The following is a 25366-nucleotide window of genomic DNA, read 5'->3' as shown; positions in this document are numbered from 1 at the left end:
TCACAGGAAACAACAAGCCTCTTTTCAAGAACAACTGCGTTACCTCGACCACCTATTGTGGAACTGAACAACCAACTCAACTCTCAAGTTCCAAGCGCACAGACAGTGGAGCCTACAAGAGAATGCAGCAGAATTAAATATACCACAATTAGAACAGTTCAGACAAGTGAGACCAGTCATATTCATGCAGATTTATAACAATTCCCAACTATAATTACTCCCATGACAAGAGGTGTTGTAGTTTTGTTTATTCTTTACGAAAAAAAAAAGAAACCCATACAAAAATTATTGTGAAAAATAATTATTTTCAATATTTATTTTTTATAATATAACTGAATTTTTGAAAGGGAACATCCGAAGATGGCCAGCTAGTGTGCAACTTTACGTGAATTGTCATTACATTTCAGATATATCTACCTCTTTACACCTTTTGGATCTTAATTATTTATATTTGAAGCGTGCCGGGAAATGTTTGGTATCCAGCTCTGCCTGCATCCGGACATTGGACACAAAAAGGCTATTCCTTGGGCACATATGTTCCCGAAATTCCTCCTCAAATTCCATCCAAACCTCGTTCTTGGCAACAGATTCCTTTCCCTCCTCAATGCCCAGTTTCTCGGATATATCCTCCAATTTATGCATCTGAATTAAAGACGCTTGGGTGGAATGATGGATGTGCATATGACTCAAATCAGTTTAGCTCCAATACTTGGATTCCGCAAAGACAAAATATTCCACAATTTGTTCCGTGTCAACAGCAAGCTTCAAGGCATACTTCGTTTGTATTCGCTCGCCCTCCGCGCGTCAATGATCCGTTGACATCTCCTTCAATAATTGCTCATCCCACGCAGCAAGATAACAGCTCAATGACTCATACCGGATCGGAAAAAGCAGATATTCATCACTATAATGATTGCTATCCACAGAATTCCTTATCTACGGTTCATCCACAACTCCCATCAGCTTGCGATTGTTCTGCGTCATCAACAGCTGCAATTCCTTATTCTCAGGGTGCGTCCACAACCAAACAGATTAGTTCGATGCCATCTTCAACTTCAATAACTTCTTCGTCATCGACTTCTACCTTTTTTAACTCAAATGACCAATTTACTTTATCGAATGGAATTCCAAGTAAGCAGCTATCTAGAGACAGTACATCAATTTCGGGGATGTCTCAAGCGTCACAAGGCTTAGCTGGATCTCCACAAACATTTGATGGTCGCCGTTTTGAAATGCATCCGGCAAAGATTCGATCTGCTTTTGAGTTGGATTCTATTTCGTCATCCACAAAAGATTCTTCAGCACCAACTTTGACTTCTTTGCAGCAGTCAACAAAACAAGCGGTGCAGCGGCAGACAAGAAACGAGCCTGATTCTGCCATATCCTCTGCGAAGCAGGATTTGCAAGCATCCAATCAACCAGCCGCTGGAAGAGTGGCTTTGCAGCAGCCAATGCCTCAGCATAGAAATAACATTGTACCAATAGTTGGTGTGATTCCTTCTCAATTTGGCCATTCTTCAAAGCAAAACAACGCTTTTGGCACGGAAATTGCATCTCGTGAAGCACAAAAGAACAATACGACATCAACACAGCAAGCGAAGCCTTCTCAAAACTCAGCTTCTTGTTCTTGTTCTTGTTCTTGTTCTTGTTCTTGTTCTTGTTCTTCTTCTTCTTCTTCTTCTTCTTCTGCTTCTTCTGCTTCTTCTGCTTCTTCTGCTTCTTCAGTTGCTTCAGTCACTTCATCCAGCTCTGCTTCTGTTCATCTGCAATCATCATCATCATCGTCGTCGTTATCATCATCATCATTTCCATTGCCATTTTCATCATCATCCGCATCATCTGTATCAAATTCGTCTTCATTCACTTTGTCTTCTCCACCTTCCAACTTAAACGCAGACTGCACAAAGAATCCCTCAGCTTCATCCAGTTCATTCTCCAATGCTCAGCCATCCCAAAAGCCATCTTCTTCACACAAACAAAATACTTCGGAAACAAAAGTGGCTTGTTCACATGCGCCTTCTGCTTCTGCTTCTGCTTCTCTTTCTCCTTCTCCTTCGGTTTCTTTGTCGCAGTCTTCGTTTCAATTAATAAGCCAATCAACACTCAACGCTGATCCTTTGTCTATGACTGAAACGGTAGCTGTTTCTTCTACGCCTTCTCCTCCATTTTCGCCTTCTTCTCCATTTTCGCCTTCTTTTTCATCATCTTCCACTTCTTCTTCCTCTTCCTCTGCTTCTTCTTCTTCTGCTTCTTCTGCCTCTTCTGCCTCTTCTGCCTCTTCTGCCTCTTCTGCCTCTTCTGCCTCTTCTTCTGCTTCTTCTTTTCAACAGGCTCCTCCACCGCCTCCTCCACCGCCTCATCGTAAGACATCTTCTATGCGCTCTCATTCTTCACAATCAACTTCTTTTTCTTCTTCCTCTCCTTCTTCTTCCTCTCCTTCCTCTTCCTCTTCCTCTTCCTCTTCCTCTTCCTCTTCCTTTTCCTCTTCCTCTTCCTCTTCCTCTTCCTCTTCCTCTTCCTCTTCCTCTTCCTCTTCCTCTTCCTCTTCCTCTTCCTCTTCCTCTTCCTCTTCCTCTTCCTCTTCCTCTTCCTCTTCCTCTTCCTCTTCCTCTTCCTCTTCCTCTTCCTCTTCCTCTTCCTCTTCCTCTTCCTCTTCCTCTTCCTCTTCCTCTTCCTCTTCCTCTTCCTCTTCCTCTTCCTCTTCCTCTTCCTCTTCACCTTCACCTTCATCTGCATCTGCATCATCACAAGAATTATCAACCACAAATCAATCTTTTAACACATCTCATTCGCACACAGATTCCCCTTCCAATGTGTCTCAATCTTCGATTTCTAATAAACAAACACTGAAATCACCTGTGCAATCTTCATCTTCTTTTTCTTTTTCTCCTTCTCCTTCTCCACCCCCTCCTCCGCCTCCACCTAAAAATCATTCTCTCCTTTTGCATTCTGATTCGTCTGCTTCTTCTTCTTCCTCCTCCTCTTCTTCTTCTTTATCTTCTTCTTCCTCCTCCACCTCCCCTTCTTCTTTGACTTCCAAGTTAAATTCAAAACATGCGAATGAAATGTCCAAAAGTGGGGCTCTGCTTCATTCTCCTTCATCGTCTCTTCTGTTGTCTTCACTTGTCAGCCAAGAACTCGATGACGAATGGACAGCTGTTGATGTGCCTGGAATTGGAAGTGGAGTTGAAAGTGAAGTTGAAAGCGGAGTTGAAAACGGGGTTGAAAGTGGAAGAGGAAGTGGAAGAGGAACAAGAAATGAAAATGTGAATGAAAATAGAAATGTTATTGGAATTGGAACAAGAACAAGAACTGAAATTGGATTTGGTGATAATCTTGGATTTGTGCCGATTATTGAAGAATTGGCTCAGCCGCCGTCGCTTTTCACGAGCGAGCTTTCGTTGGCGTTCAGCAGAAAAGCAGAAAAGAAGATGTTTGTTTTGTTATTTGTTTATTTGTTTATTTTATTTTATTTTATTTTATTTATTGATGAACAATATATTTATTCTTGTCTTTTCTAAACTTATTGAATAAAATTGAACTTAATATTTATTCATTGTTTTTTTCCCCTTTCTCTTGTTTATTAATATTAATATTAATACTACTACTACTACTGCTACAACTATCAACTTTCTTCATCTATTTTCATTAGCCCAACAATAATTCCTCCGCATCTACGTTATCTCCACCCGATTTCACACACATCTTATTTTGCAGAGTTGAGAGAGAAACAGCAGGCGCAGAAGGAGAGGCGAAAACAGGAACTGGAGGAGCTTCATCGGCAAGCAAAGGAAGTGTGTTTTGTTGAGAAGGGAAAATAAATACTTTTTTAATTTAATTTATTTTATTTTATTTCGGATTCGAATCATTTCTATTCTATCTATTTTTAACAGTTTTCTTCTGAACAATTGCAAGGCAAAATAAAACCTGCATCCTATTGTATATCTTGTAGGTGTGCAAAGCATTCTGTTTTCATTTTGTGTTAAACAAAAACCATTTCTTCAATAATTTCTATTTATTTATTCATTCATTCATTCATTCATTCTTATTATTAAAAAAATAAATAAATCAGGCAAAGATTCTCAGTGATGGCGACAAGATGTGTATGTGCTGCCTGCCGCTCTACTTTCTGTGCAAAATGCATCGGACCTTTTGGTATCTCATTCGCTCCTGTTGTCGAAGTGAGAGAGAGAAAGAAAGGTGTGGAATGATTTGTGCATAACGGATTTTTGAAGAAAGAATGAAAAGAAAAGATGAGTGAAGTAAAGATAAAGATAAAGATAAAGATAAAGAGAAGAAAAATGCTTTAAGCAAAGATAATATTGGTTTAAAGGATGCATAGAAAGCGGAAATTCATATTCTTTCTTTTGATTTCATTTTCTTTTATTCTTTAATTTATATTTATTGATATTTATTTTTTAAATTTATCTATCTGAATGCCTCTTACCAGATGATGCATTTTGCTGTGAATTGTGCTCTTCGATGCTCAACAAGCTGTACAAAACTCTTGAAATAGCTAACTTTAAATATGGTGTGCTTTATTCTTCTCAATATTTCAAAAGAAATGACATCTTCATTCGGAAAATGGTTTTCTGCTTATTTCTCTGTAAAATCATTTTTTTTTTTTAAAAAAAAACAGGCTCTAAGCAAAATATTGTTGAAATGACGTTTTCACAACTTCTTGATAACGAGATTAAGGTGAAAACAGAAATAGATGCAATTAATATTCCCCAAAGCATCAATAACTCAAATTATCAAAACATTGAAGCATCTGTCTCACATGCACGAAAATTACTTCATGAACATTTTATCTTGATTGAAGCAGTCGCTGCATCAATTCCAACACGACAAGGATCCGTTCATGTACGTGATCTATTTTTTTTGATACAAATCGTCTCAGTTATGAAATGTCGTGGAGGCTCTTTAGAATCAGATTTTAGAAATAAAGAAAGGCAACTATTCGAATTTCAAAGTGGAATTAGTTGACAAAACAAAAAATTTCTGATCAATTGGACCATTCGTTTTTTTGAATATTTCGTTTTTTTAAATTTTTATTTTGCACGTTTAAATATCATTGTTTTTATCGTCTTTAAACAATTGTCATATGGATCATCCACAAGAGTTATCTCTTTTGGTCACACATCTTGAAGCATTGTTTAATATTTTGGAGAACCAATACATTCAACTTGCGGGCCTTCCTTTGATTGAGCGCAATCAAACAAGTGCTCTGAGAGACAAATTGAAGTCACAAATGAAAGATATTGTTTTGGTGCTGGAGCAATTGAATGAGTGTTATTCTGCGGGAAAAAAGTGTGTTTCTGGAAATATTTTCTGCATTTTTAACATTTTATTTTTTGAAGAGTCGTTACACAAATATCAAGAGAATTAGTTTGTAATGATTCATTTTAAGTTATTAATATGTATTTTTTTTAATTCTTTTTTGAAAGGATATTCATCTTCCAACAATTCCGACTGTCTTGTACACTCCAACGCCTGGATTTGCAGTAAATGCCGATAGAATTTTTTCTAAAAAATGATGATAAGATATAAAAGAGGAAACTATTTTATGATTATGCTCGCTTTCTTGAAGCTTTCAACTTTCAGAATTCATCTTCATCAAATGTCATTTCACTTCACTTCACTTCACTTAAATGTTTTATTTCCAAATTATAAATGTTAAAATTGATTGTTTATTGCAAAAAGGCATCGTATTTGGAATTCCCACTCTTCGAGACCATTTTCGTGTATGTAATGGTTCGAAAAGATCAATTAACGAAATAAACATTTTTAACAGATATGGAGACACGTACTTTTGATGTTTTATCAGTGCATCGCGTGAAAGCAACATTCCAAGGCATTAAGCACCAGCCTTGCCGCTTTATGACATCCTTATGCCCTGATCGCTGTGGACATGCAACTGATATCGGACTTTTCAAAGTTGATGAATATGAACATTATGAAAAACTTGGCGAGTACGGGGACGAAGAACAAACAATGATTTATGTTTCGTTGAAGGCAGATGCCGACGAAGACAAACAAGATCCTGCAATTATTGCTCAAATTAGGACTTTGACACCTGGGCAAAAAGTTAAGCTTCTTTATGAGCATATATATGTTACCCAAGGTGGATCAAAATTCCCTGAAAGACCAGTTCGAATGATTGAGCCAATTGAATAAAAGTCCTTAATTATTTATTGATAGTGTTGAAAAATTTTGTAGATGTTTATTTTTTCTATATTTTATAATATTACTTAACACCTTGCTTTTCCTTTGAACAATTGGTTCATCTTGTTTTAATGTGTTTGGTTGCAGAGGATTCATTGCACTTTTTTTGAGAAATTGAATTTCAAAGAATATGAAATTTCTAAGAATGCTGTTATTATATGCATGATGTTTTATCTATACTATTTTTTGCAATCTGAAAAACTTTCACAAGCAATAGAAAAACGTAATGCATCAGGGATGGTTGCAATTTTTATTCTAATAAAAAATACTAATAATAATAATTATAAAGATTTGATTTTGTTCAAAAACAATGTAGCGTTTTTTCATTCGCTTGTCAATGTGTGAAAATGATATTAAATTTGAAAGAATAGCAAACTCAAGAAATTTTTGATATGTCTTTTTATTATTTTAGTTATAATTTTTATGATTGTTGTTTTTTACAAATGAATTTGTAAAGCGATTGAAAAAAATAAAAAAATAATTATTCTGAGAATAACAATTTATGCAATTTTCACTTAACTTCTGATAAATTGAGCCATTATAAACATTTTGTCATTATCAAAATTCTGTTCAATTTTTGAGGAAAGCGTTATTTTTTCAAATCACTTGTAACTATTTGCTGTAATGAAAAGCATTTTTCATGTTATGAGGATGCAACGGAAAGATATTTGATGATCATGACGCGTTTTTTTTCTACAGCTTTAAGCAATTTTTTCCAGAGATCCATTGCTTCATTAGACTGATTATTCATGAGACTTTTATTGCTCTTGCGCTATTTTTCATTGCTTTTGTTAAGCATCCGATGCATATCTCATGAAGCGCAAATGGACTTAAAACCTTCAAGTTCAATTTCTGCGGAAATGAAAAAAGCATGCATTAGTGCATTTTATGAAAAAGATCCTGCCTTAGATAATGCAAAGTATCAGGGTCACTCCAGGCTGTTAAAACCAATGCAGGCAAAAACTGAAGTTACTCCTTATAAACCTCAACAATTTATTTTGAAAAATCTTCAAAGTGGACCGATCTCTGCCATGTCTTTGACAACAATTAATGATCACTTCAAACTTTATGAGGGTTTTCTTTTATTATTGTGAAGCTTCGTTATTTAGTCTTTTCCAAAAAAACATTTGTAGCAAGTGTTGCATCGTTTAATGCTTTAAGGCGATTCCTCAGTGAATCACATGTATGATGAACAAAAAAAATTTTTTTTATTTATATGTTTTAATCACGATTTTGATTTCAAATAATTCATGGTTGATGAAAATGTTTTGTCAAATGTCATGAAAACATTTTCAATAGGAACCTGCACTATCGGAGCAGCAGTTACAAGATGTGAATGGAAGACTTGCTTATGAATATGCAGTAATTGTTCTTCATGAATTGTTTTTCATGAACACTAATCCAAATGCGACTGAGCCATCTGATAAATTGAAGAGTTTTGTTGAAGAACATGTATGTTTAATGATATCATTCAAAGAATGCTTAATTTTTTAACAACATTCCCCACAAACTATAATTGTGTTGCTTGTTTTTGTATGTATCTTATTTTTTTTTAATATCAGTACGGTAAATCTATACAGGCATTACAGTCGGACATAATTGAGCTTGGCCAAAATGATGGAGGAATTGGATGGATTACACTTCTTCTTAACTACGACACAGAAGAATTGCTTCTTGGATTTTTAAATGGAAATGATATTTCTGCAATTGCAACTTTGCATCCTTTATTGGTAATTGATATGTGGGAACATGGGTTTATCAGAGATTTTGGAATTACAGGGAGAAAGGAATATCTTACAAATTATGTTAGGCATATCGACTGGAAGATGGTTTGTTTTTGTTTTGGATTTTAATGTTAGAATTTAATTTTGTTAATATGCATGTATTTTCAAAAATCCAAATGCACATGTATTTCGCAAATTCATATTAATTATAAAAAAAAATATTTTTTTAAATTATTATTCAAATTATTCATTTAATTTGTTTTTAGGTTCAAAAAAGACTTGACGGAGGGCTCAAAATTATAAAAAAGAAAAAGCAGAAAAGTGAAGCGTAAAGGATACAAAATATATCACAACACTCACAATAAAAAAAACTTTTTCTTTCTTTCTTTCTTTTTTTTTTTTTTTTAGAAATTAACACTTCTCAAAATATTTATTTTTTCCAAAGTATTGTCAAATTTAATTTTGAAAAAATAATTGAATGACTTAAATATTTAAAATTTTTTTTTGAACCTTTCAATAGGAAAAGTGATTAACATTGTTTGTTCATTTCCAATTTCAACTCATTTTTTTGTTATGAAAATAAATTTATAATCAATTTGAAGTGCTAAATGGATTATCGAACCTGAGATTGGGAAATTGTTTTGTTTGCAAAAAAACCATGCTTTGTACCAACAATTTTCTATATTAAATAATTACAAGTTTAGCATTCAAATGAATTATTGTAAATAATAATAATAAAATAATTTTACAGAAAAATTGAAGAAAAAAGCGATAGAAATATAATTCAATTTGCTAAAATTTTCGTCCCAAATGTTTTTTCTTGTTTCATGGCTTTGTTTGCTTTTTTGAATGTTTTCAATAAATAAATAACTTATGAAAAAAACATTGCCCCATAAGAAAAAAGAGAAAAACAAAATCAATTCAAGAAGTCTTTTTTGAACGCATTGGAGGATATTCTTCCTTTATTGCGAAATCATCATTATTCAATATTCACACGTAATCTATAAGCAGTTTTAAAGCAACTCAATTGTGGAATACTTTTAGGCGAAATAGCTTCGGCACATCTTTCCTTTGCCTTTCTTTTTTTATTTGAGGCTGGAGCTACTGGACTTGCAACTTTGTTGCGGAATTAGCAACTAGACAGTGAGCATTGAAGCAGATATGGGAAGAGTAAGGCTGTTCACGAAATTTACAGAGCGGCTCAAGGAAAATGTCAGAAAATGACTTTTCTTAAGTTTTTACAGGAATTCCATATCGAGCCCAAATTTGCATGAAGTTTTTATATTCATATATTCACACATTATTCCATTTTTGCTTTAATTTCATGCGAATATTTTTTTTGAAGATTTTGAGCAATAGGCTTGAGGATGACCCATCCCATCAGATTTTTGGACAATTTAGCCCCCATAATAAAATGCTAAGAACATCATAGCTATATGACTGAAATACCAATTGGTTTTCTTCAAATATTATGGGATGCAAATTGGAATGCTTTTAAAGAAAAAAGATGAGAGGATGTGGGATGATACGAGCATTGTCAAAACAATTTCAATGCTTGAAGCCGCAAATCTTAAAAGGGAATTGAACTTGTACAATGGATATTTCATGAGTTCTTTAAGCAGAACAAATTTCATTTTCTTCAAATAAAGAATTTCATCAGAAAAATAATTCAACATAAGATATTGTGAGATCCTTGATTTCAATTGAAGTTTGCTTTTTTCACATTTATGATTAATATTTTATGATTAATTTTTCAAAAATATTTATATGATTAATTTTCTATTCAGAACATTCAATTCAATAATCAAATAATAAAGTTATTTGATGAGTAACACACAAAGACAACAAATAAATCGAAAAAGACACAAGAAAAGAAAACAATCCGTCAACGAAAAAACAAAAATGCAATATTGCCTGCCAGCAGAATTTGAATCAATCTAATTCCACCCAACTGGATTTAAACATATAAAATGCTCTTTCAGACTCGAGATTGTTAAACGAAAAAGTCAATTTAAAAATTTCAAAAGAAAAATACAGAAATCTAAAATTTGCGCCATTGAATTGCTTATTCATTTGATTCAACTGAATTATACTTTTCCTTCGAAGAATTATTGAAATAATTTAAATCAGGTAATTTCAAAAAGAAACAAAGCATGAGTATGCAAAAGATTAATTTTTCGAAATATTAATAATTATTTCATAGTTAATTCGCAATAGAGCGAATATACGAACGCAAGGAGCAGGTTTGCTCCTCAATAATGAGTTTGATCTTAAATTATGGGTGGTTTAAGATCAAACTTCGCTAACAAATAAACCTTTGTTACACACCATTGTCCGCAGTAATAATGACACAGGATCCTGTTAGAATGGAAACCAGTAACAGCGAGGACAGAGGATTTGATCTTGCAATTAGACTTTCAAGAGTAGAAAATTTGATTGAGGAAATGGCGAGAAGTCGAGCAGTTCCGAGCCGCTCGGGAGCAGTAGGAATATTACCAGTGAGAAAGATGAAGAGGGAACGACCAAGAGGAAGATCTCTATCGGGATCAAGCGAATCTGAGTCCGAATCTGATGACACAGAGATGATCGCAAAGAAGAGACACAGACAGCGATTGAGGGGCAGTCGCGGTCGTAACCAGATGAAGAAATGGGACGATGTAGAAACCAGCGAGAGCGATTCCGAAAACACAGAAAAGCGGGAAGAAGAGCAAGATAGATCCGAAGATTTCTTGGGAATTTTCCCAGACGAATGGTTAACGCCTAGGAGACAAGCAGGAGAACTGAAGAGATTCATGGACTTTTGCAAAGCCGGATCTATCAGAATAAATGATGATATCCTGAATACCTTTATCCCGGAGACGGAGAAGAACTTTTTTACAAGACACACTGACATCAGTTGGAACGCCTTAGCAGTGACGGGGGTCACTGCTGAGGGAAGAAAAGACTCTCCAGAAGCCGCTCGGGTTATCGAGCTGCTTCAGCCCGCCCTGGAATCGGGGTTTGAAGCCGCGAAGGCGATTGCAGCCCTCACTACAAGAGAATTGAAAAAGACGCGCCTAGAGGAAGAAGAGAAAGAGCGACTGAGGGGGCTCTTTTGCGCGTACGCCCTAATAGCAGACTGTATTAGCCGCATAAACTTGCTGAAAGTTATCCCTCAGTCAAGCTGGGAGAACGTGAAGTGTTTTCTGGACGGGGGAATGTCCAAGGACATCCCAGAGAGTTTCAGGAGACTGGTGGATAGCACCAGCTTTTTTCGTCCAGGGGGGGATGCTCCAGGATATGGAGCATCCCCCGCTTCTCCCACAACCTTCGGCCTCGCCCCAGTCAGGGGCGGGCGCTCAGGGAGGTACAGCACAGGCAGGAACGCTCAAGGTTTTGCCTACAGACAATTCCAGAAGCAAGGTTTCGAAGGAAGCTTCTCAAATTTCAAACAAAGAAGGAGGTCAACACAAACTCGACCACAACAGGCCCCAGCAACAGCTGGGAGAGCCCCCTCGTTCACAGTCCCCCTTCCTCCAGCCTCCCCGAGGACACAGGGAGAATCAGCAGCAGGAACAGCTTCTGGTACGAGCCAGTGGGCGTAGAAAGAGCCGCGCTTCGCCGCGAGACAGAGAGAGAAGAGAGAGCCGCGCTTTGCCGCGAGACAGAGAGAGAAGAGAGAGCCGCGCTATGCCGCGAGACAGAGAGAGAAGAGAGAGCCGCGCTTTGCCGCGAGACAGAGAGAGAAGAGAGAGCCGCGCTTTGCCGCGAGACAGAGAGAGAAGAGAGAGCCGCGCTTTGCCGCGAGACAGAGAGAGAAGAGAGAGCCGCGCTTTTTCGCGAGACAGAGAGAGAAGAGAGAGCCGCGCTTTGCCGCGAGACAGAGAGAGTAGAGAGAGCCGCGCTTTGCCGCGAGACAGAGAGAGAAGAGAGAGCCGCGCTTTGCCGCGAGACAGAGAGAGAAGAGAGAGTCGCGCTATGCCGCGAGACAGAGAGAGAAGAGAGAGCCGCGCTTTGCCGCGAGACAGAGAGAGAAGAGAGAGCCGCGCTTTGCCGCGAGACAGAGAGAGAAGAGAGAGCCGCGCTTTGCCGCGAGACAGAGAGAGAAGAGAGAGCCGCGCTTTGCCGCGAGACAGAGAGAGAAGAGAGAGCCGCGCTTCGCCGCGAGACATGGACGGACATGACGCTGTCAGAGTTCAGGGGAATGACAGTACTACGGGAGGTCCCAATCAATAGACAGACAAGCACAGGGGAGGAACCCTGGGAAGTCTGCGAGAGCAACGAAGAGGCATTGAGCTCTTCCGACCAAAAGAAGAGGATAGAGATAGAAAGCTCGATAGATTGCGAGAGGGGAACAAGGAGAGAAAACACAGAGGAAGACTCCGTATATCCCCACGGGACAGTACAGATGAACGATCAGGAACCCGAGAGGGAGGTAGTGAAGAGAGCCTTGAGAGCTTCTGGGACTGTTATCGAGTCCCTAATTGGGAGCGCCCTGGAGGAGAGCTGGAAGATAGCTACTGCAGATACTCTCGAAGGGAAAGAGACCGCACAGATACAGACTGGTCAAAGGACACCAGAAGTGGGGAGTTGCGTAGCAGTGGGACCACCGAAGGAGCCACTTCCTGGGAGACTGGTGAACAGGCTGAACGAGTGGAGGAAGATTGGGGGAGACAAATTAGTGAGCCGTGGTATTAAAGCACGATGGATGAGTCCCCAATCCCCAATCTCACTCGAGGAGAGAAAACACAGACAAGAATTTCGGGGAACAACAGAGATGACAAACAATTATTTATCCCTCTTAGAGGAGGAAGTGAAAGAAGGAGTGGTGAAACCCATACAGGAGTCGGAGGTAAAGTGGTTCAACCCGACATTTATGGTCCGGAAGAAGAACGGAAAGTGGAGAAAGATCCTGGATTGCAGAATTTTAAACGAGGAAGTGCTAGGGAAACACTTCAAGATGGATTCCCAGGAGACAGTTGTGGAACTCCTGGAGGAGAACGATTGGATGACCACGCTCGACATATCGAGTGCTTATCAACATGTCAAAGTGGACGAGCAGTTCAGTCCCTTTCTGTGCTTCAGCTTCCAAAAGCAATGCTACACTTACGTGGGGATGCCATTTGGAGCAAAGGACGCGCCCAGAGTATTCACGAAGATAATGAGACGGGCAGCGTCATATATCAGAGAACATTGGATGGTAAAGCTGGTGATATATCTGGACGACATCCTCCTCATGCACCCAGACAGGGATGCATTGAGATCGATCTCACAGGAGATAGCCCAGTTCCTGAGAAATCTGGGCTGGATACTGTCGGAGGAGAAGCTGAAGCTAGAACCCGCAAGGAGCGTGGAGTTCCTGTGATTGCTTTGGAACTCGGAAAAAATGGAAGTGAAGCTCCAAGAAAGGAAGAGAGTGCTGCTCCTGGAGGATGTGCGAAAATGGATAGCACATGCAAAGGAAAGAAGGAGACAAAAGACGAGGGACTTAGCAGCACCCCTCGGGAGGCTGAATTTTGTGAGGTTACAACACCCACCAGCGAGCTTGTGGATGAAGCGCATGCAATACGTGCTGAGGCATGCAATAGCCCGCGGAGGCTGGAACGGGACAGTGATACCCAACCCAATGATGTTAGGAGAATTAACACATTGGAGGAAAACTCTGCGAGAGAACAGACCAAGGAGTCTGAGGAGAAGGAACAGACCAGCAGAGCTAACAACGGACGCTTCGGAGCTGGGATGGGGTGCAGTATTAACAATACCAACAGAGAACAAAGAGGAGAAAATATATGTCCACGGGAGTTGGGCCCTCCAGGAAAGCACGCTTGCAATAAACGAGATGGAGTCCAGGGCAGTGTTGAGGGCTCAAGAGAAAAAGGAAGCATGGCTGCAACAACAGAAGATAGACCATATTCGTCTGAAGACAGACAACATGTCCACCAGATGGACAATACAGAAGAAGAGGGGAGCGCCATCACTCATCCCAACACTGAGAGCATTAGAGAAGAAGCTGAACAGCCTGGACATTACAACACAGACGGAACATTTCCCGGGAGAACAAAACACAGAAGCAGATACACTCAGCTGGATGGCGAAGAAGCCGGACTACGCACTGAAGGGAGAGAAAGTTGCAGAGATATTACAGACAATCGCACCGAAAACACTAGAAACAATTTCAGAACCGATTGCGCCAGTGCCCTGCGGATGTTCTTGGAGACTATCCTCTCTGAGAAAGAAGAGAGGGAGAGAAATGCAAGGAAACGAGATAGTGCTAGTCCACCCGTTCCTGAGAAATATTGGACGTGTGTTGAAAGAGAAGATGAAGGAAGCCCAGAGGGAACTAACGATTCTGATTCTGCCAGACTGGCGGGGGCAGACCTGGACCCCGCTACTGCAGCCTGGGCATTTGACAAAGACCCTGGGGACCTTTCAGGAGTGCATGACACCGGGAACGAAGATGAGAAGGGAAGGCTGGAAATTACCCCCAGGAGAGGTAATAAGCGTTATACTGGAGAAGAGAATATTCAGGGGAGAGACCTCTTCTTAACATGGGGAGAACACGTTGGAGCAAAAGACATAGCAGCAGCAATACTTAGAAATCAGAAGAGTGAGAGAGATACGTGGAGAGCCCTGCGAAGATTCAAACAATTCCTTGATAAGGAGAGCATGGATGACACTGACCCCCTCACAACGAAAGATGCTAAATGGATTATGGCAGAGTTCATCGAAACACTTGCGAATACAAACCTCTCAAGTGGAGTGATAAATCAGACAGTACGGAAGGTGCTGGATTCTATTAACCTCTTCAGAGAGACTAAGGTTGACGTGAAAGACATAGAGACATTTCTAAAGACCTATGTGGGGGAGAAACCAAGAAGAGGCAAACGATACAAATCGATGTGGGACTTGACAATCATCACGAAATGGGCTGAGGCCACTCACGATATGAAAGACCCACAGACCCTCCAAAGGAGGGCTCTAATTTTAACTATGATATTTGGTGCGTTAAGACCAGCAGAGCTGGAGAGGATGAGAAGAGGGACAACGATACTTAAAGAGGATTTAGTCCAGACACAAGGACGAACGAAAACATCAGGGGGAGAGACTGTTAAGGTTATTATAAATAAGCATCCGAACCCACGTATCGATGCGGTTGTAGCGCTCCAACGCTGGATGGATTATATAAAGACAACCTTTAGAGACGAACATGTGTGGTTCGATCTCAGGGGGAGGCAACCTGCAAACTTGCAGAGGATCAAAGAAGAATTAGTGGCTGTCCTGAGAGAGAACGGAATACACGACACATTTACCGCGTACTCGATAAGACACGCTGTGATAACACACTTAGCAAGACAACAAGATGCAGATTGGAAAGCAATCAATGCGTACGCGAGATGGGCGCCAGGCTCTAGAGCAGCCCAGGAGTATTACACCGTGTTACCAGTTCAGGACACGAGATGGATCCTGGAGACAATAGGTGGCCCAGTACCCCTGGCAGAGAAGGGAGGAAAGTCTGAGAAGGACAGCAAAGGAAAAGAGATTTCAAATGAGAATACAGAATCTGAAACAAAGGAGTATCCGGAAGAAACATCACAATCCGGGGGAGAAGCGGAGACGAGCGAGAGAAAGAATTTGAAGAGACGAGGGTCGACTCGAGAGAAGAGTTCGCATCATGAGGACGATATAACACAACCCACCAGGGGTGATGAGACACCTTCCATAATTCCCCGCAGCATCATGGAGCTGGCGGAGGGCAGACAACCTGCCTTGCAGAAGAAACTCGAGACCGATCGGAGGAAACGCGGAGAGAGAAGCATAGGACAAATTGTCATGCCCGCTCAGGTACAGAAGACCCGATCGAGAACCCCCCGAAAACAGAGCAAGAGGGGGAGGGAGTAGGGATAGAGGCCGCACCTTCATCCGCAGTCCCTCTGTTCATCCGCCGCACGACAAGGTGCTAGGCAGGAGGGTTTAAGATCAGAGGAGAGAAGAGAACGAGGGATTTCAAAACTCATTATTGAGGAGCAAACCTGCTCCTTGCGTTCGTATATTCGCTCTATTGCGAATTGATAGAACGCAGTGAGCAGGATTTGCTCCGAAATAATACTAACGCGGATGGAGAGACTCATGCGGCTGGGTGCGTAAGAGAGAAACATATTTGGAGGAATATGACGAGAAAAAGGGCGAGATATAAAAGGATAGAGGAAGAGATCAACCGCCCGAAGATATTAATGTGCACCAAGAACCTTTTTTGAGAAACGTGGAAATAAATAAAAAGTTCAAGCATGATCCTACTCCTTTACAAGACTATTATTGTTTTTACAGAGAAGAATTGAATATTTAATATGCAGTGTGTGATGATTGGGGTTGCTCTGCTGATGCAGCAGAAGAGTGGGAGGCAGAGCATAATACACGCAGTTTTCTTTTCCACGCCTCGCGGAAGCGAGAGTGGTTTTTCTTTCTGCTCCGACCAGAATACTCGCCTCACCGGATCCCTGCACTGACTGCAGGAGAAAGCTCCGAGGGGCAATGCCCCCTGCCCTCTGGTCTTCGTGACCAAGGCGAAAAGGCGAAGTTGGTGGTGAAGTGAAGCGGACAATGCATTATTTTATTTTATTATTATTAAATTTTAATGCTATTGTTTTGTTTTTTCATCTCGCCCTTTTTTCCACGTCATTTGGGAGGGCGAAGTTTTTCACTCAAACCACCCATAATTTAAGATCAAACTCATTATTTCGGAGCAAATCCTGCTCACTGCGTTCTATCAATGCGATCTTTTATATCTTTTTGAGGAAAATTTTTCAATTATCTCAGATAATTTTTAACCACAAATAATTTTTTTTGATTATTTTCATTTTTTTTTATTTTTAAATATTGCTTCATTTAATAATATATTTGTTTGATCAACGATTGATACTACAATATTTTGTAATAGAAATTGAACGTCACTACATATTAATTGCATTTTAATCTCGTGATCGAAAAATTTAAAGTTGTTTACGAATCAATATTGTACCCCATACTGATATTTTACTGAAGAATGTTACAAACTTCAATTCTTAAGTTATTAATCATTCTATTTCTAAAGGAAGTATTTTCCAATGTTGAGCAAATTAATGAATCAGAAAGTATTTACACTTATTTCATTGAGAGAAACAAATCATCGATCGAAGATAAGCGAAAGATAATACAAGGAAAAGAAATGAACGATAGTAACAGATTTCTTTATTGTCACGATTACGAGAAATCAAGAGAGCAAAATGCATTCAAAACGAATAGCGCAATTAGTACAATCATGATTTTGAGAAACTCATCTTTAAACACCAAACAACTTTCATTTTTATCAATTCTCAACAATCATGCAGCGAAGCTAACAAATAATTCTGTGATTATTGTTGAACGGTGCGAAATCAAAGGAGAAAGCAATTGTCGAAATGAGGAAATAGGAAATGGATTATTTTATGCAAAAGAAAGCTATATTGAGTTGAAAAATATTTCATTTGCAAAAAGCAAGAACCTCTTATGTAATAATAAATATCTATTAGAAGATGGATCCGAAGAATGGGGAATGGGAATATTCAGCTCGTGTTTTTCATTACTGGAGTTGGAAGGAAGAAAACCATTTACCGGATGCAGCACCTGGGGCTCTGTTGTGATAGAGAATTGTGACTTTATAAATATCAGTTTTTGTTTAAACAGAATTCGGAATGAAAGAGAAAAAACCTACTTTCATTTTGAAACGAAAGGAACAACAAAAATAAATAATTGCATTTTTTATCGAGTGGATAATCCATTGAACAGCGCAATTATTGGAGGACTTGATACACAATATGGCAGTTTCAAAGTGTTTAACTCTTCATTTGACAATTCAAGAACATCTGTTCCACATTACTTAAATCCAGTAAACTCTTCTCAACAAATAAATGGAACAAGTTGTGTATTTGATTGGAATTCATTCACAAATCTTTCAGCAACACAAGGAGGATGCATTAACTACAATGGAGAAGGTGACTGCCTTATTCAAAACTGTTCATTTGTGAATGGCACAGCCAATGTTCATGGAGGAGGGATTCGTTTGAATAACAGGGGTATTCATGAGGTATTGGATTCATATTTCGAGAATTGTACAGGATTAAATGGGTGGGGCGGAGGTTTATTAACGCATGAGGGATCAACCCACACTTATCAAAGATGCGTGTTTGTTAAATGCAAAGATTATTTTGGAGGTGGAGGAATGCATATTAGATCGTTAACAACAAAAGATTTCATTTCAGAAATTGTGTTCAGAGAATGTTCGACGATGGGACTGACACCAACTGGAGGAGGAGGAGGGCTAATGATAGGATTTGATGCAACAGTAAATATTAGTGATTGTTTATTTGATTCTTGTTCAACATCAAATCTTCCAGGAGGAGGTTTATCTTATACTTCTCAATCATACATAGAAAATGCTGCTTTATCAATAAAAGCTCTGCTTTTTTGTTATTTTAAAAACAACAAAGCCGAAGAACAAGAGGGACAGGATATATTCATTGCAAATGTTCAATCAAAGCTTGTTAAGGAAGAGAATGTGAAATGGTGTCGATCTCTGACTGAAAAGATCACATCCTTGATTTATATTGAAGGCTCTGGAATAAGAGACAATTGGGTGAATGGATTTTGGGAAGAATTTTTTGTTGATGGTGTAATAGGAGAAAATAAATGGACATGCGGATCAGAAAATTTAAAATGTCAGACAATTGGTTTCACAATTACACTCGGAAATCCTTGTCGAACTGAAACAAACACTATTATTGTTAAGGAGAAGAGTATTGAGAGATGTGTAAATATTGGAAGCATGACTGTTACAGTTAAAGGTGAGAGTCATAGTTCAGGCGGTAGATGTGAAATGGAAAGCATAGCATTGGACTGTACAAGTTTGATTGAAATAACAATAGGCGAGATGACGATGAGCAATATGAATATTATTCTGGGTGAGAATGCTAGTCCAAAGTCACGAGTGTTAAGAATTGAGCAGAACGAAGGAGCATGCATGTTAGAGAAGTGTGGGATAGAGTGGAAAAATGAGGGAGTTATGCAAATGGAATGCTCTATATTCGAGATAATTTTTGGCGAATTAAAGATTACAAACTGTGAGATACGGGGAGTGATAATGAGTGGAGTGCCACTGATTGGAAATGAAATTTCAAAAATTGTTGTGAATGGATGCGTATTTGATGGAATAGAGAGGGATCGTGGGAGTGGATGCGTATTGGAGAGCGAGATTGGAGCTGGAGAAGAACTTAGAATAAATAATGAAACTTTTTCAGGATGCATATGCAGAGAAGGAGATGGAGGTGGAATGAGTTTACACATGAGCGGGGATGGAAAGATGATAATGGGGAAAGATGGATCCATTGGAATGAGAGGATGCGTTGCTGGAGGGATTCAAGGAGGTGAAAGGAAAAGAGTCGGAGGGGGTTTATTCATAAAGGTGGAGGAGGAAAGTGTGGATATTGAGATGGAAGATATTGCTTTTGGAAATGATAATGAAGCTTGGACTGGGAAGGATATGTTTATGAGGTGTACAGGAATAGTGGAGCTTGGAAATGTCGTAGGGAAAGAAACAATGAAATTTGTAATGTGGGAGGCAGAACCAACAGATGTGTCACTATTGAGTGGTGTAGAGGAAAACCCAGAGGAGGAACAAGGCGAAGTGGTGATTCCTTTGTATGTATATGGAAAGGAAATGAGTGAAAGTGTGCATGTGGATGCAGAGAATGGAGTTGACCACAAACTCTGTGGATATAAATGGTTTTCATGCTTAACGATAAATTTTGCAACTGAAAATCGAATAGACGAGAAGATAAATGTTTTGCAAATAGTTCATAACACAACAATTGTCAAGGAGCTATCTATTCCTTTGACCGGATGTAAAATTGAAGGGATGGAAAGACATGCAAAGAGAATGCAAGTGAATGATGAAGAGACTTTGACATGCTCCGGATTTATAAGTTGCATTGGAGAGACTGAGATGCGTGATGTTGAGATTGTACTTCCAAGGAAGATGCAGAATGGAAGAGAAGTATTTATAAGATCAAAAAAATCTCTTCTTGTCGAAGAATGCTGGTATAAGTTTAGAAATGGAGGAGAAGGTTTAAAAGAAGAAGATGAAAAGTGGATAAAGATGAGCTTGATAGAAGTGTGTGGAGGAGATTTGATTATTATAAAGTGCATCTTTGAAGACAAAGGATGGTTTGAAAAAGGATCAGCCATTCAGATAAATGATGGAAGGACTGTTTCAATGGATGATTGCGTTATAAATGGTTTTAATAGGGTGAATGGAGATGGAGGGTTGATGAAAGTTGGTAAGATTGACGATGAAGGAAGAATTGAAGGAGTTGGTTCTCACATACGCTTTACGAATTGCACAATTCGAAGCTCGTGTAGTGGAAGAGGAGAATGCAGAGAAGTTGTAGCAGGAGGAGGAATAGCCATATGGGTGAACGGAGAAGGAGGTGAGGAGAGAATATTAGTTTTGGAAAAATGTGAATTTATCGAATGGGATGAAAATGCTGAGATTGCCGCAAATGATGAAGGAAGCATCAAAGGAATTGGAGGAGGTGTGTTTGTTGATTTTGGAGATACTATTGAAGGCCTGAGAGTTGTGGAACTAAGTACAAGTGGGTGGGAAGGCTGGAAGGGGAAAAAAATATTTATGTGTGGAGAGAGATTGGATAGTGCATTTGCAAGGAAGGATCTTGAATGGGAATTGAATGATAATGAATTAGAGGATATGGAAGTTGCTAATGGATTTGAAAGAGAGACTACAGGAGACAGATATGTCATTCCGCTTATAATATATTGGTGGAATAATATGAGTGGAACAGGATATGTGGATGGCACAAAGGGAGAAGATTTCAGTTTATGTGGATATCTAATTGTCCCATGTAGAAATTTGGATAAGATTATTGATGTGTGGGCTGCCCCATCTGAACCATCGAAAATTAACGAAGTGATCATTCTCTCAGAAGTTTCAATAGAAAAACAGATACTGTTATTATCAAATGATGCATTGCCACGATTGGATATTATCGGAAATGAAGGTGCAAAAGAAAAAAAAGAAGGATTAAAAATGGGAAGAGGAGAATGGAGATTTGGAGAGCCTGCTATTTCTTGTGGTATTATGCTTTCATTTGGAGACTTAGAAGTTAGAATCGAACCAGAGTGTGCAATTTGTTCATCATTTGTGTGTTTGATGTCAAAAGAATCAATGTTAAGACTGGAAAATTGCTTGCTGGAAATATTAACAAACGAAGAAGAAATATGGAGTTTGCTCGTGATCGATGCACTACATGGAAGACTAGAGATGGAGAACTGCACAGTGAAGAATTCGTGCCTTGGAAGAGGATTTGCTGCTATGGGATCCGAGCAAAGTTGTGCAGTTATGAAAGGAGTTTTATTTTCAAATGTGAGTACATCAATGAAGAGCATATTATCTATTGAACAAGGGACAATTGAACAAGAAGAAAATGCAAAAGGAGTGAAAACGAATAAAGATGAAACAGATGAGAAAGAATTGAGTAATGTGATGATCGAATCGTCAAATTTTTCAGAAGTTAATCGAAAAGAAAAAGGCCCAGTTGTGATGGAAGTGAAAGAATTTGCTGAAGTGGATTTTGTAATGAAGCTTTGCGGATTTAGGAGCTGTAAGTGTGAAGAAAGTGAAGAAGGAGGAGGAATTGGACTTCGAGCAAAATGCTTGAATTCACATGTGAGTTTTCAGGAATGTATGTTTGCAGAATGCATGTGTTCTTGGCAGAATGGACGTGGTGGAGGAATGATGATCAATTGCGATAATAAAGAAAGAATTGGTAGTTTAAGAGATATGGGAGAAAGTTTACCTTTCCAGATGGACATGTGCCGATTCAGTGGTAATGATGCGTGGGTGGGAAGAGATGTGTTTGTGAAGTGTGCATCATTTGACAAACAGATAAATGAGACAACATTTGTGCTAGACTTTATGCAACCATCTCTTGAAGCTTCAAATTCGATGATGGGAACGGATGATGTGCATACGGATGTGGATATTCTTCCTTGGATAAAGCACTATTTGGCAACTCTGATTTTCGTTAATGAAATGTCAATCGACTCAAAAAATTGCGGATCAGAGAAAACACCTTGCAAAAGCATTTATTACGGAGTCTCTCACATAAAACAGGGATTCATACGTAACCTTCTTATTAATCAATCGGCATCATTAGGCGCAGAAACACTCATATCAAATCTTGAAATTAGATCAGTATGCACAGATGAAGCATCAATTCAATTGAACAGTAATATTGCACGCACAGGGAATAGATCATCTGTGATCTCATTTTCTGGAGAGTGCAATGTGGAGAACATAACCTTTATGTTTAGTGAAGGATTTGAAAGCGAACACGAGGATGTTATAAAACAGATGGATGGAAGACTCATTTTTGAATTTTGTAAGTTCACATCGAATCAATTAAGCTCAATTGAGGCAAATACATCTCCGGAGGGAATTATAAACTGTATATTACTTGAGGTTTCAAATGGAATACTCGAGATGAGAGAAACAAAAATTAATAATTTGAAGACGATGAAGGAACTGATTAAAGTTGGAGATGGGAGCATTTATAAAATTTCTCATACAGACTTCTATAAATTATGTTGTGGAAGCGATATGGTTATGATTGAGAAAAGTGCTGAAATTGAAGTAATCCAAACAAATGTGAAGAATGTTTCAATGAAGAAAGGATCAGTGTTTGCGAAGAGTTGTTTGGCTGGAAGCGAAAACAAGTATTACAGGATAAAGAATATTGAGGAAGATGAAACGAATGAATTTTGTTTGTCTCAATGCATTTTTGAAGGAATAATATCTGATAAAACAACAGGAAGTTGCATTATGCTTGCTGGATGTGAGAGAGGAGTGAAGTTGACAAATTGTAGTTTTTCTAAATGCTCAAGCAGTGAAGAAATGGGAATTGAAATTGATGTTTCATGGTGTCCGAATGTGAGATTGGAATTGTGTAAATTTGATGGAAATGACTGTGAAAGTGAACGAATTGCAACACAACTGTTTGAGATATGCGAATGGAACGGGTCCATAATCAGCTTCAAAGACAGCACATGCGAGATAACGGATACAACAATTGCGAATTCAAGTGATGGAGGACTTACTATTCGGAAGGGGAAAGTCAAAATTGGACAGGGAATTTTTATGAATAACACTCCGAAGTTCACTAAATATTTGTCTATCAGAAGAAACATTCTTTGCCACGAGAGTGGAGTTGTAAGTTTGGACAGTTTGAAAGGAGGTGATGGAGTGAAAGAAAACTCATCTCTATGGATTCTTGACAAAGGTTGCGAATTGAAAGGAATTGCAGTGGAGAGAGCATCACATTTATTCATTCCGGTTCTAGAAGGCATTGAAATTAAGGAAGTGGGAGAAGAAATGGAGGTTGTGTTTAAAGGAAAGCTTCTTCTCCCATGCAACTTGTCATTCATGGTTGTGAAGCAGATTGGGGATGAAAAGCTAATTGAGAAATATGAGTTTGATGAGAGTGGATATGTGTCAGAGACGGAAGTTGAAGGAAGGGTGAAAAGGGAAACAATTAGTGAGGCAGGAGAGGAGGCAGAAGTTAGAGTGGCCATTCTGTTTGGAGATACCAATAAACCATCATCAACTGAAGGATATATCCTGAAGAACAGAAGTGAACCCAAAACAAATGGAGGCGAAAGGATTGTTGAAGGAGGGAAAGAAGGGAAATTGTATTGGTTGTTGGTTGTTATAATCATGGCTTTTGTGCTTCTTGTCATTCTAATTATTGCAGTGATATTCATTGTCCGGTGGAAAAAGCAAAAGAGACGGACTGAAGAATTGGAGGTAATTGTGGAAGACAACATCAAAAAGGATCCGAAGGTGTTTGAGATGGTTACGATGGAAATGTTACCTGAAGAGCAATGGAGGAGAGCAGAGAGAGAGGCAGAGAAGAAGAACGATGAGAGGATGAAAAAGAGAATATATGATACGAATATGCAGCACTCAGAGTCATCAGAGCATCTTTTATCTGAGAGTGGTTCGACAGAATACATTCTGGGGAGAGATTCAGACAAGATTCCTCAATGGATGTTGGAAAAGGTTGATGAGGAAGAAGAAATTCGAAAGCAGACTCCATCACCATCAATTTCTTCGACATGTTCAACTGATTCAGACTCCACATTTGTTCGAGGGGAGGATTTTTGCCCAACCACTTCATCCATGTCGAACTTAGTGGATGCCATGGCATGTTCATCTCCTCATGAGAAGTTGATTGTGGATCTGAGGGATTCACTTTTCATGCTGCTGCATGGGAGGAACGAGAAGAAAGAGATGGCGATTAGCACTCTGCAAGAGAGGGAGCTGACAGCTGCTCAGATCCTGTTCTGGGTGGCCAATGTCGCACTCCACTCATTTGACGAAATGGAAAACCCTCTTTCTTCTTTAGAAAATCTGAGTCCTCACATTGTTCTGTTCTCAGAGCACATGGTGATCTGCATTGCCATGCATTCTGACTGCTCTTCTTCAGACTCAGACACTTCATCCATCTCTTCATCAACTGTTGTCACATCAACATCTGATTGCTCCACAGTGAATAGAAATGGGAAAGACTCGCCACAGCCATCATCAGCATTTGAGGATGAGGATGATAATAGAAAAGAGTGCCTGCGATGGAAGGCGCCAGAGTTAATGATAAACACAAAGATGGGAGCAACAAAGGAGTCGGTTTCCTTCTCAATTGGGATGATGCTGTGGGAGTGTCTGACGCTGGAGATCCCGTTTGGGGAGTATGAGGCTGTGGTTGCTGGACAGAAGATTGTGAATGGTGAAAGACCAGATTTAATCAAAGTTTGTGAATCTCGACTGAAAGGGATTATTGTAAATAGTGTAAATACGCAAATGCAGGACAGGATATCACTTCCAAGAATGAAGAGAGAATTCATTAATGCGTTTCCTTCAAATACTATTATGTTTACTGTTTCAGATGCAATATGTATTGCCAGCGAAAGCGAAGAAATAAGAAACGAGAGCTGTTATAATGAGTACACAAAAGTTGGGAATGATACAACGGAAAGTTGAAAGAGAATATTCAATAAAAGGAATTGTTGAACTATAGTTGGTGAAAAATTGAAAACAATCAAATTCAGTTGTATAATATTTATAATTCAATTGTAGTGTGCACATATAATCACACTTATTTCTTTATTTTCAAATCGCCTTTTTTTATTTATTGTGAAAATTAATTTCAATATTTTATTAAACATTTCCTTCGACACATTCACTGCGCAACTGCTTTTTTTCACAATTTTTCATCATTCACAATTTTTCTTCTAAGGTGGAAACATCGAAAGAATTGATGTATAATTGTGTGTAATGCTGTTAACTTTTGTACAAC

At 38.9% G+C, this 25366-nt stretch overlaps 6 protein-coding genes across 6 annotated transcripts; all 6 read left to right on the top strand.

Moving 5' to 3' along the window:
* Nucleotides 1–360: 360 nt before the first annotated feature.
* MONOS_14974 (uncharacterized protein) lies at nt 361–4885 on the top strand (the record flags this gene model as incomplete). Its single annotated transcript, XM_067867817.1, has 9 exons — nt 361–371; nt 458–2361; nt 2800–3433; nt 3653–3794; nt 3894–3952; nt 4073–4200; nt 4451–4531; nt 4640–4698; nt 4823–4885. 9 exons carry the CDS (start codon nt 361–363, stop codon nt 4883–4885), a joined length of 3081 nt encoding a protein of 1026 aa, XP_067728416.1.
* A 219-nt stretch (nt 4886–5104) lies between these two features.
* MONOS_14973 (putative Tvp14) lies at nt 5105–6177 on the top strand (the record flags this gene model as incomplete). Its single annotated transcript, XM_067867816.1, has 3 exons — nt 5105–5310; nt 5448–5479; nt 5795–6177. The coding sequence occupies 3 exons, from the start codon at nt 5105–5107 to the stop codon at nt 6175–6177; spliced, it is 621 nt and encodes a 206-aa protein (XP_067728415.1).
* Nucleotides 6178–6974: 797 nt separating this feature from the next.
* MONOS_14972 (Iron/manganese superoxide dismutase) lies at nt 6975–8447 on the top strand (the record flags this gene model as incomplete). The annotated part of the gene is made up of 5 exons (XM_067867815.1): nt 6975–7299; nt 7359–7408; nt 7525–7677; nt 7788–8054; nt 8216–8447. 5 exons carry the CDS (start codon nt 6975–6977, stop codon nt 8279–8281), a joined length of 861 nt encoding a protein of 286 aa, XP_067728414.1. The 3' UTR covers nt 8282–8447.
* Nucleotides 8448–10294: 1847 nt separating this feature from the next.
* Nucleotides 10295–10779, top strand: MONOS_14971 (uncharacterized protein; the record flags this gene model as incomplete). The annotated part of the gene is made up of 2 exons (XM_067867814.1): nt 10295–10701; nt 10758–10779. The coding sequence occupies 2 exons, from the start codon at nt 10295–10297 to the stop codon at nt 10777–10779; spliced, it is 429 nt and encodes a 142-aa protein (XP_067728413.1).
* Nucleotides 10780–13025: 2246 nt separating this feature from the next.
* On the top strand, nt 13026–15827 carry MONOS_12567 (uncharacterized protein; the record flags this gene model as incomplete). Its single annotated transcript, XM_067865198.1, has 1 exon — nt 13026–15827. The coding sequence occupies one exon, from the start codon at nt 13026–13028 to the stop codon at nt 15825–15827; it is 2802 nt and encodes a 933-aa protein (XP_067728412.1).
* A 2335-nt stretch (nt 15828–18162) lies between these two features.
* MONOS_12566 (uncharacterized protein) lies at nt 18163–25344 on the top strand (the record flags this gene model as incomplete). The annotated part of the gene is made up of 2 exons (XM_067865197.1): nt 18163–18343; nt 18431–25344. The coding sequence occupies 2 exons, from the start codon at nt 18163–18165 to the stop codon at nt 25048–25050; spliced, it is 6801 nt and encodes a 2266-aa protein (XP_067728411.1). The 3' UTR covers nt 25051–25344.
* Between the last annotated feature and the right edge of the window lie 22 nt (nt 25345–25366).

This window comes from Monocercomonoides exilis (assembly GCF_001643675.1).
Source record: "Monocercomonoides exilis strain PA203 chromosome Unknown scaffold19-1596985, whole genome shotgun sequence".
In the NCBI taxonomy this organism is placed as follows: Eukaryota; Preaxostyla; order Oxymonadida; family Polymastigidae; genus Monocercomonoides; species Monocercomonoides exilis.
Note: the sequence above shows the minus strand (reverse complement) of the source record. Positions and strands in the feature narration are given on the sequence as shown.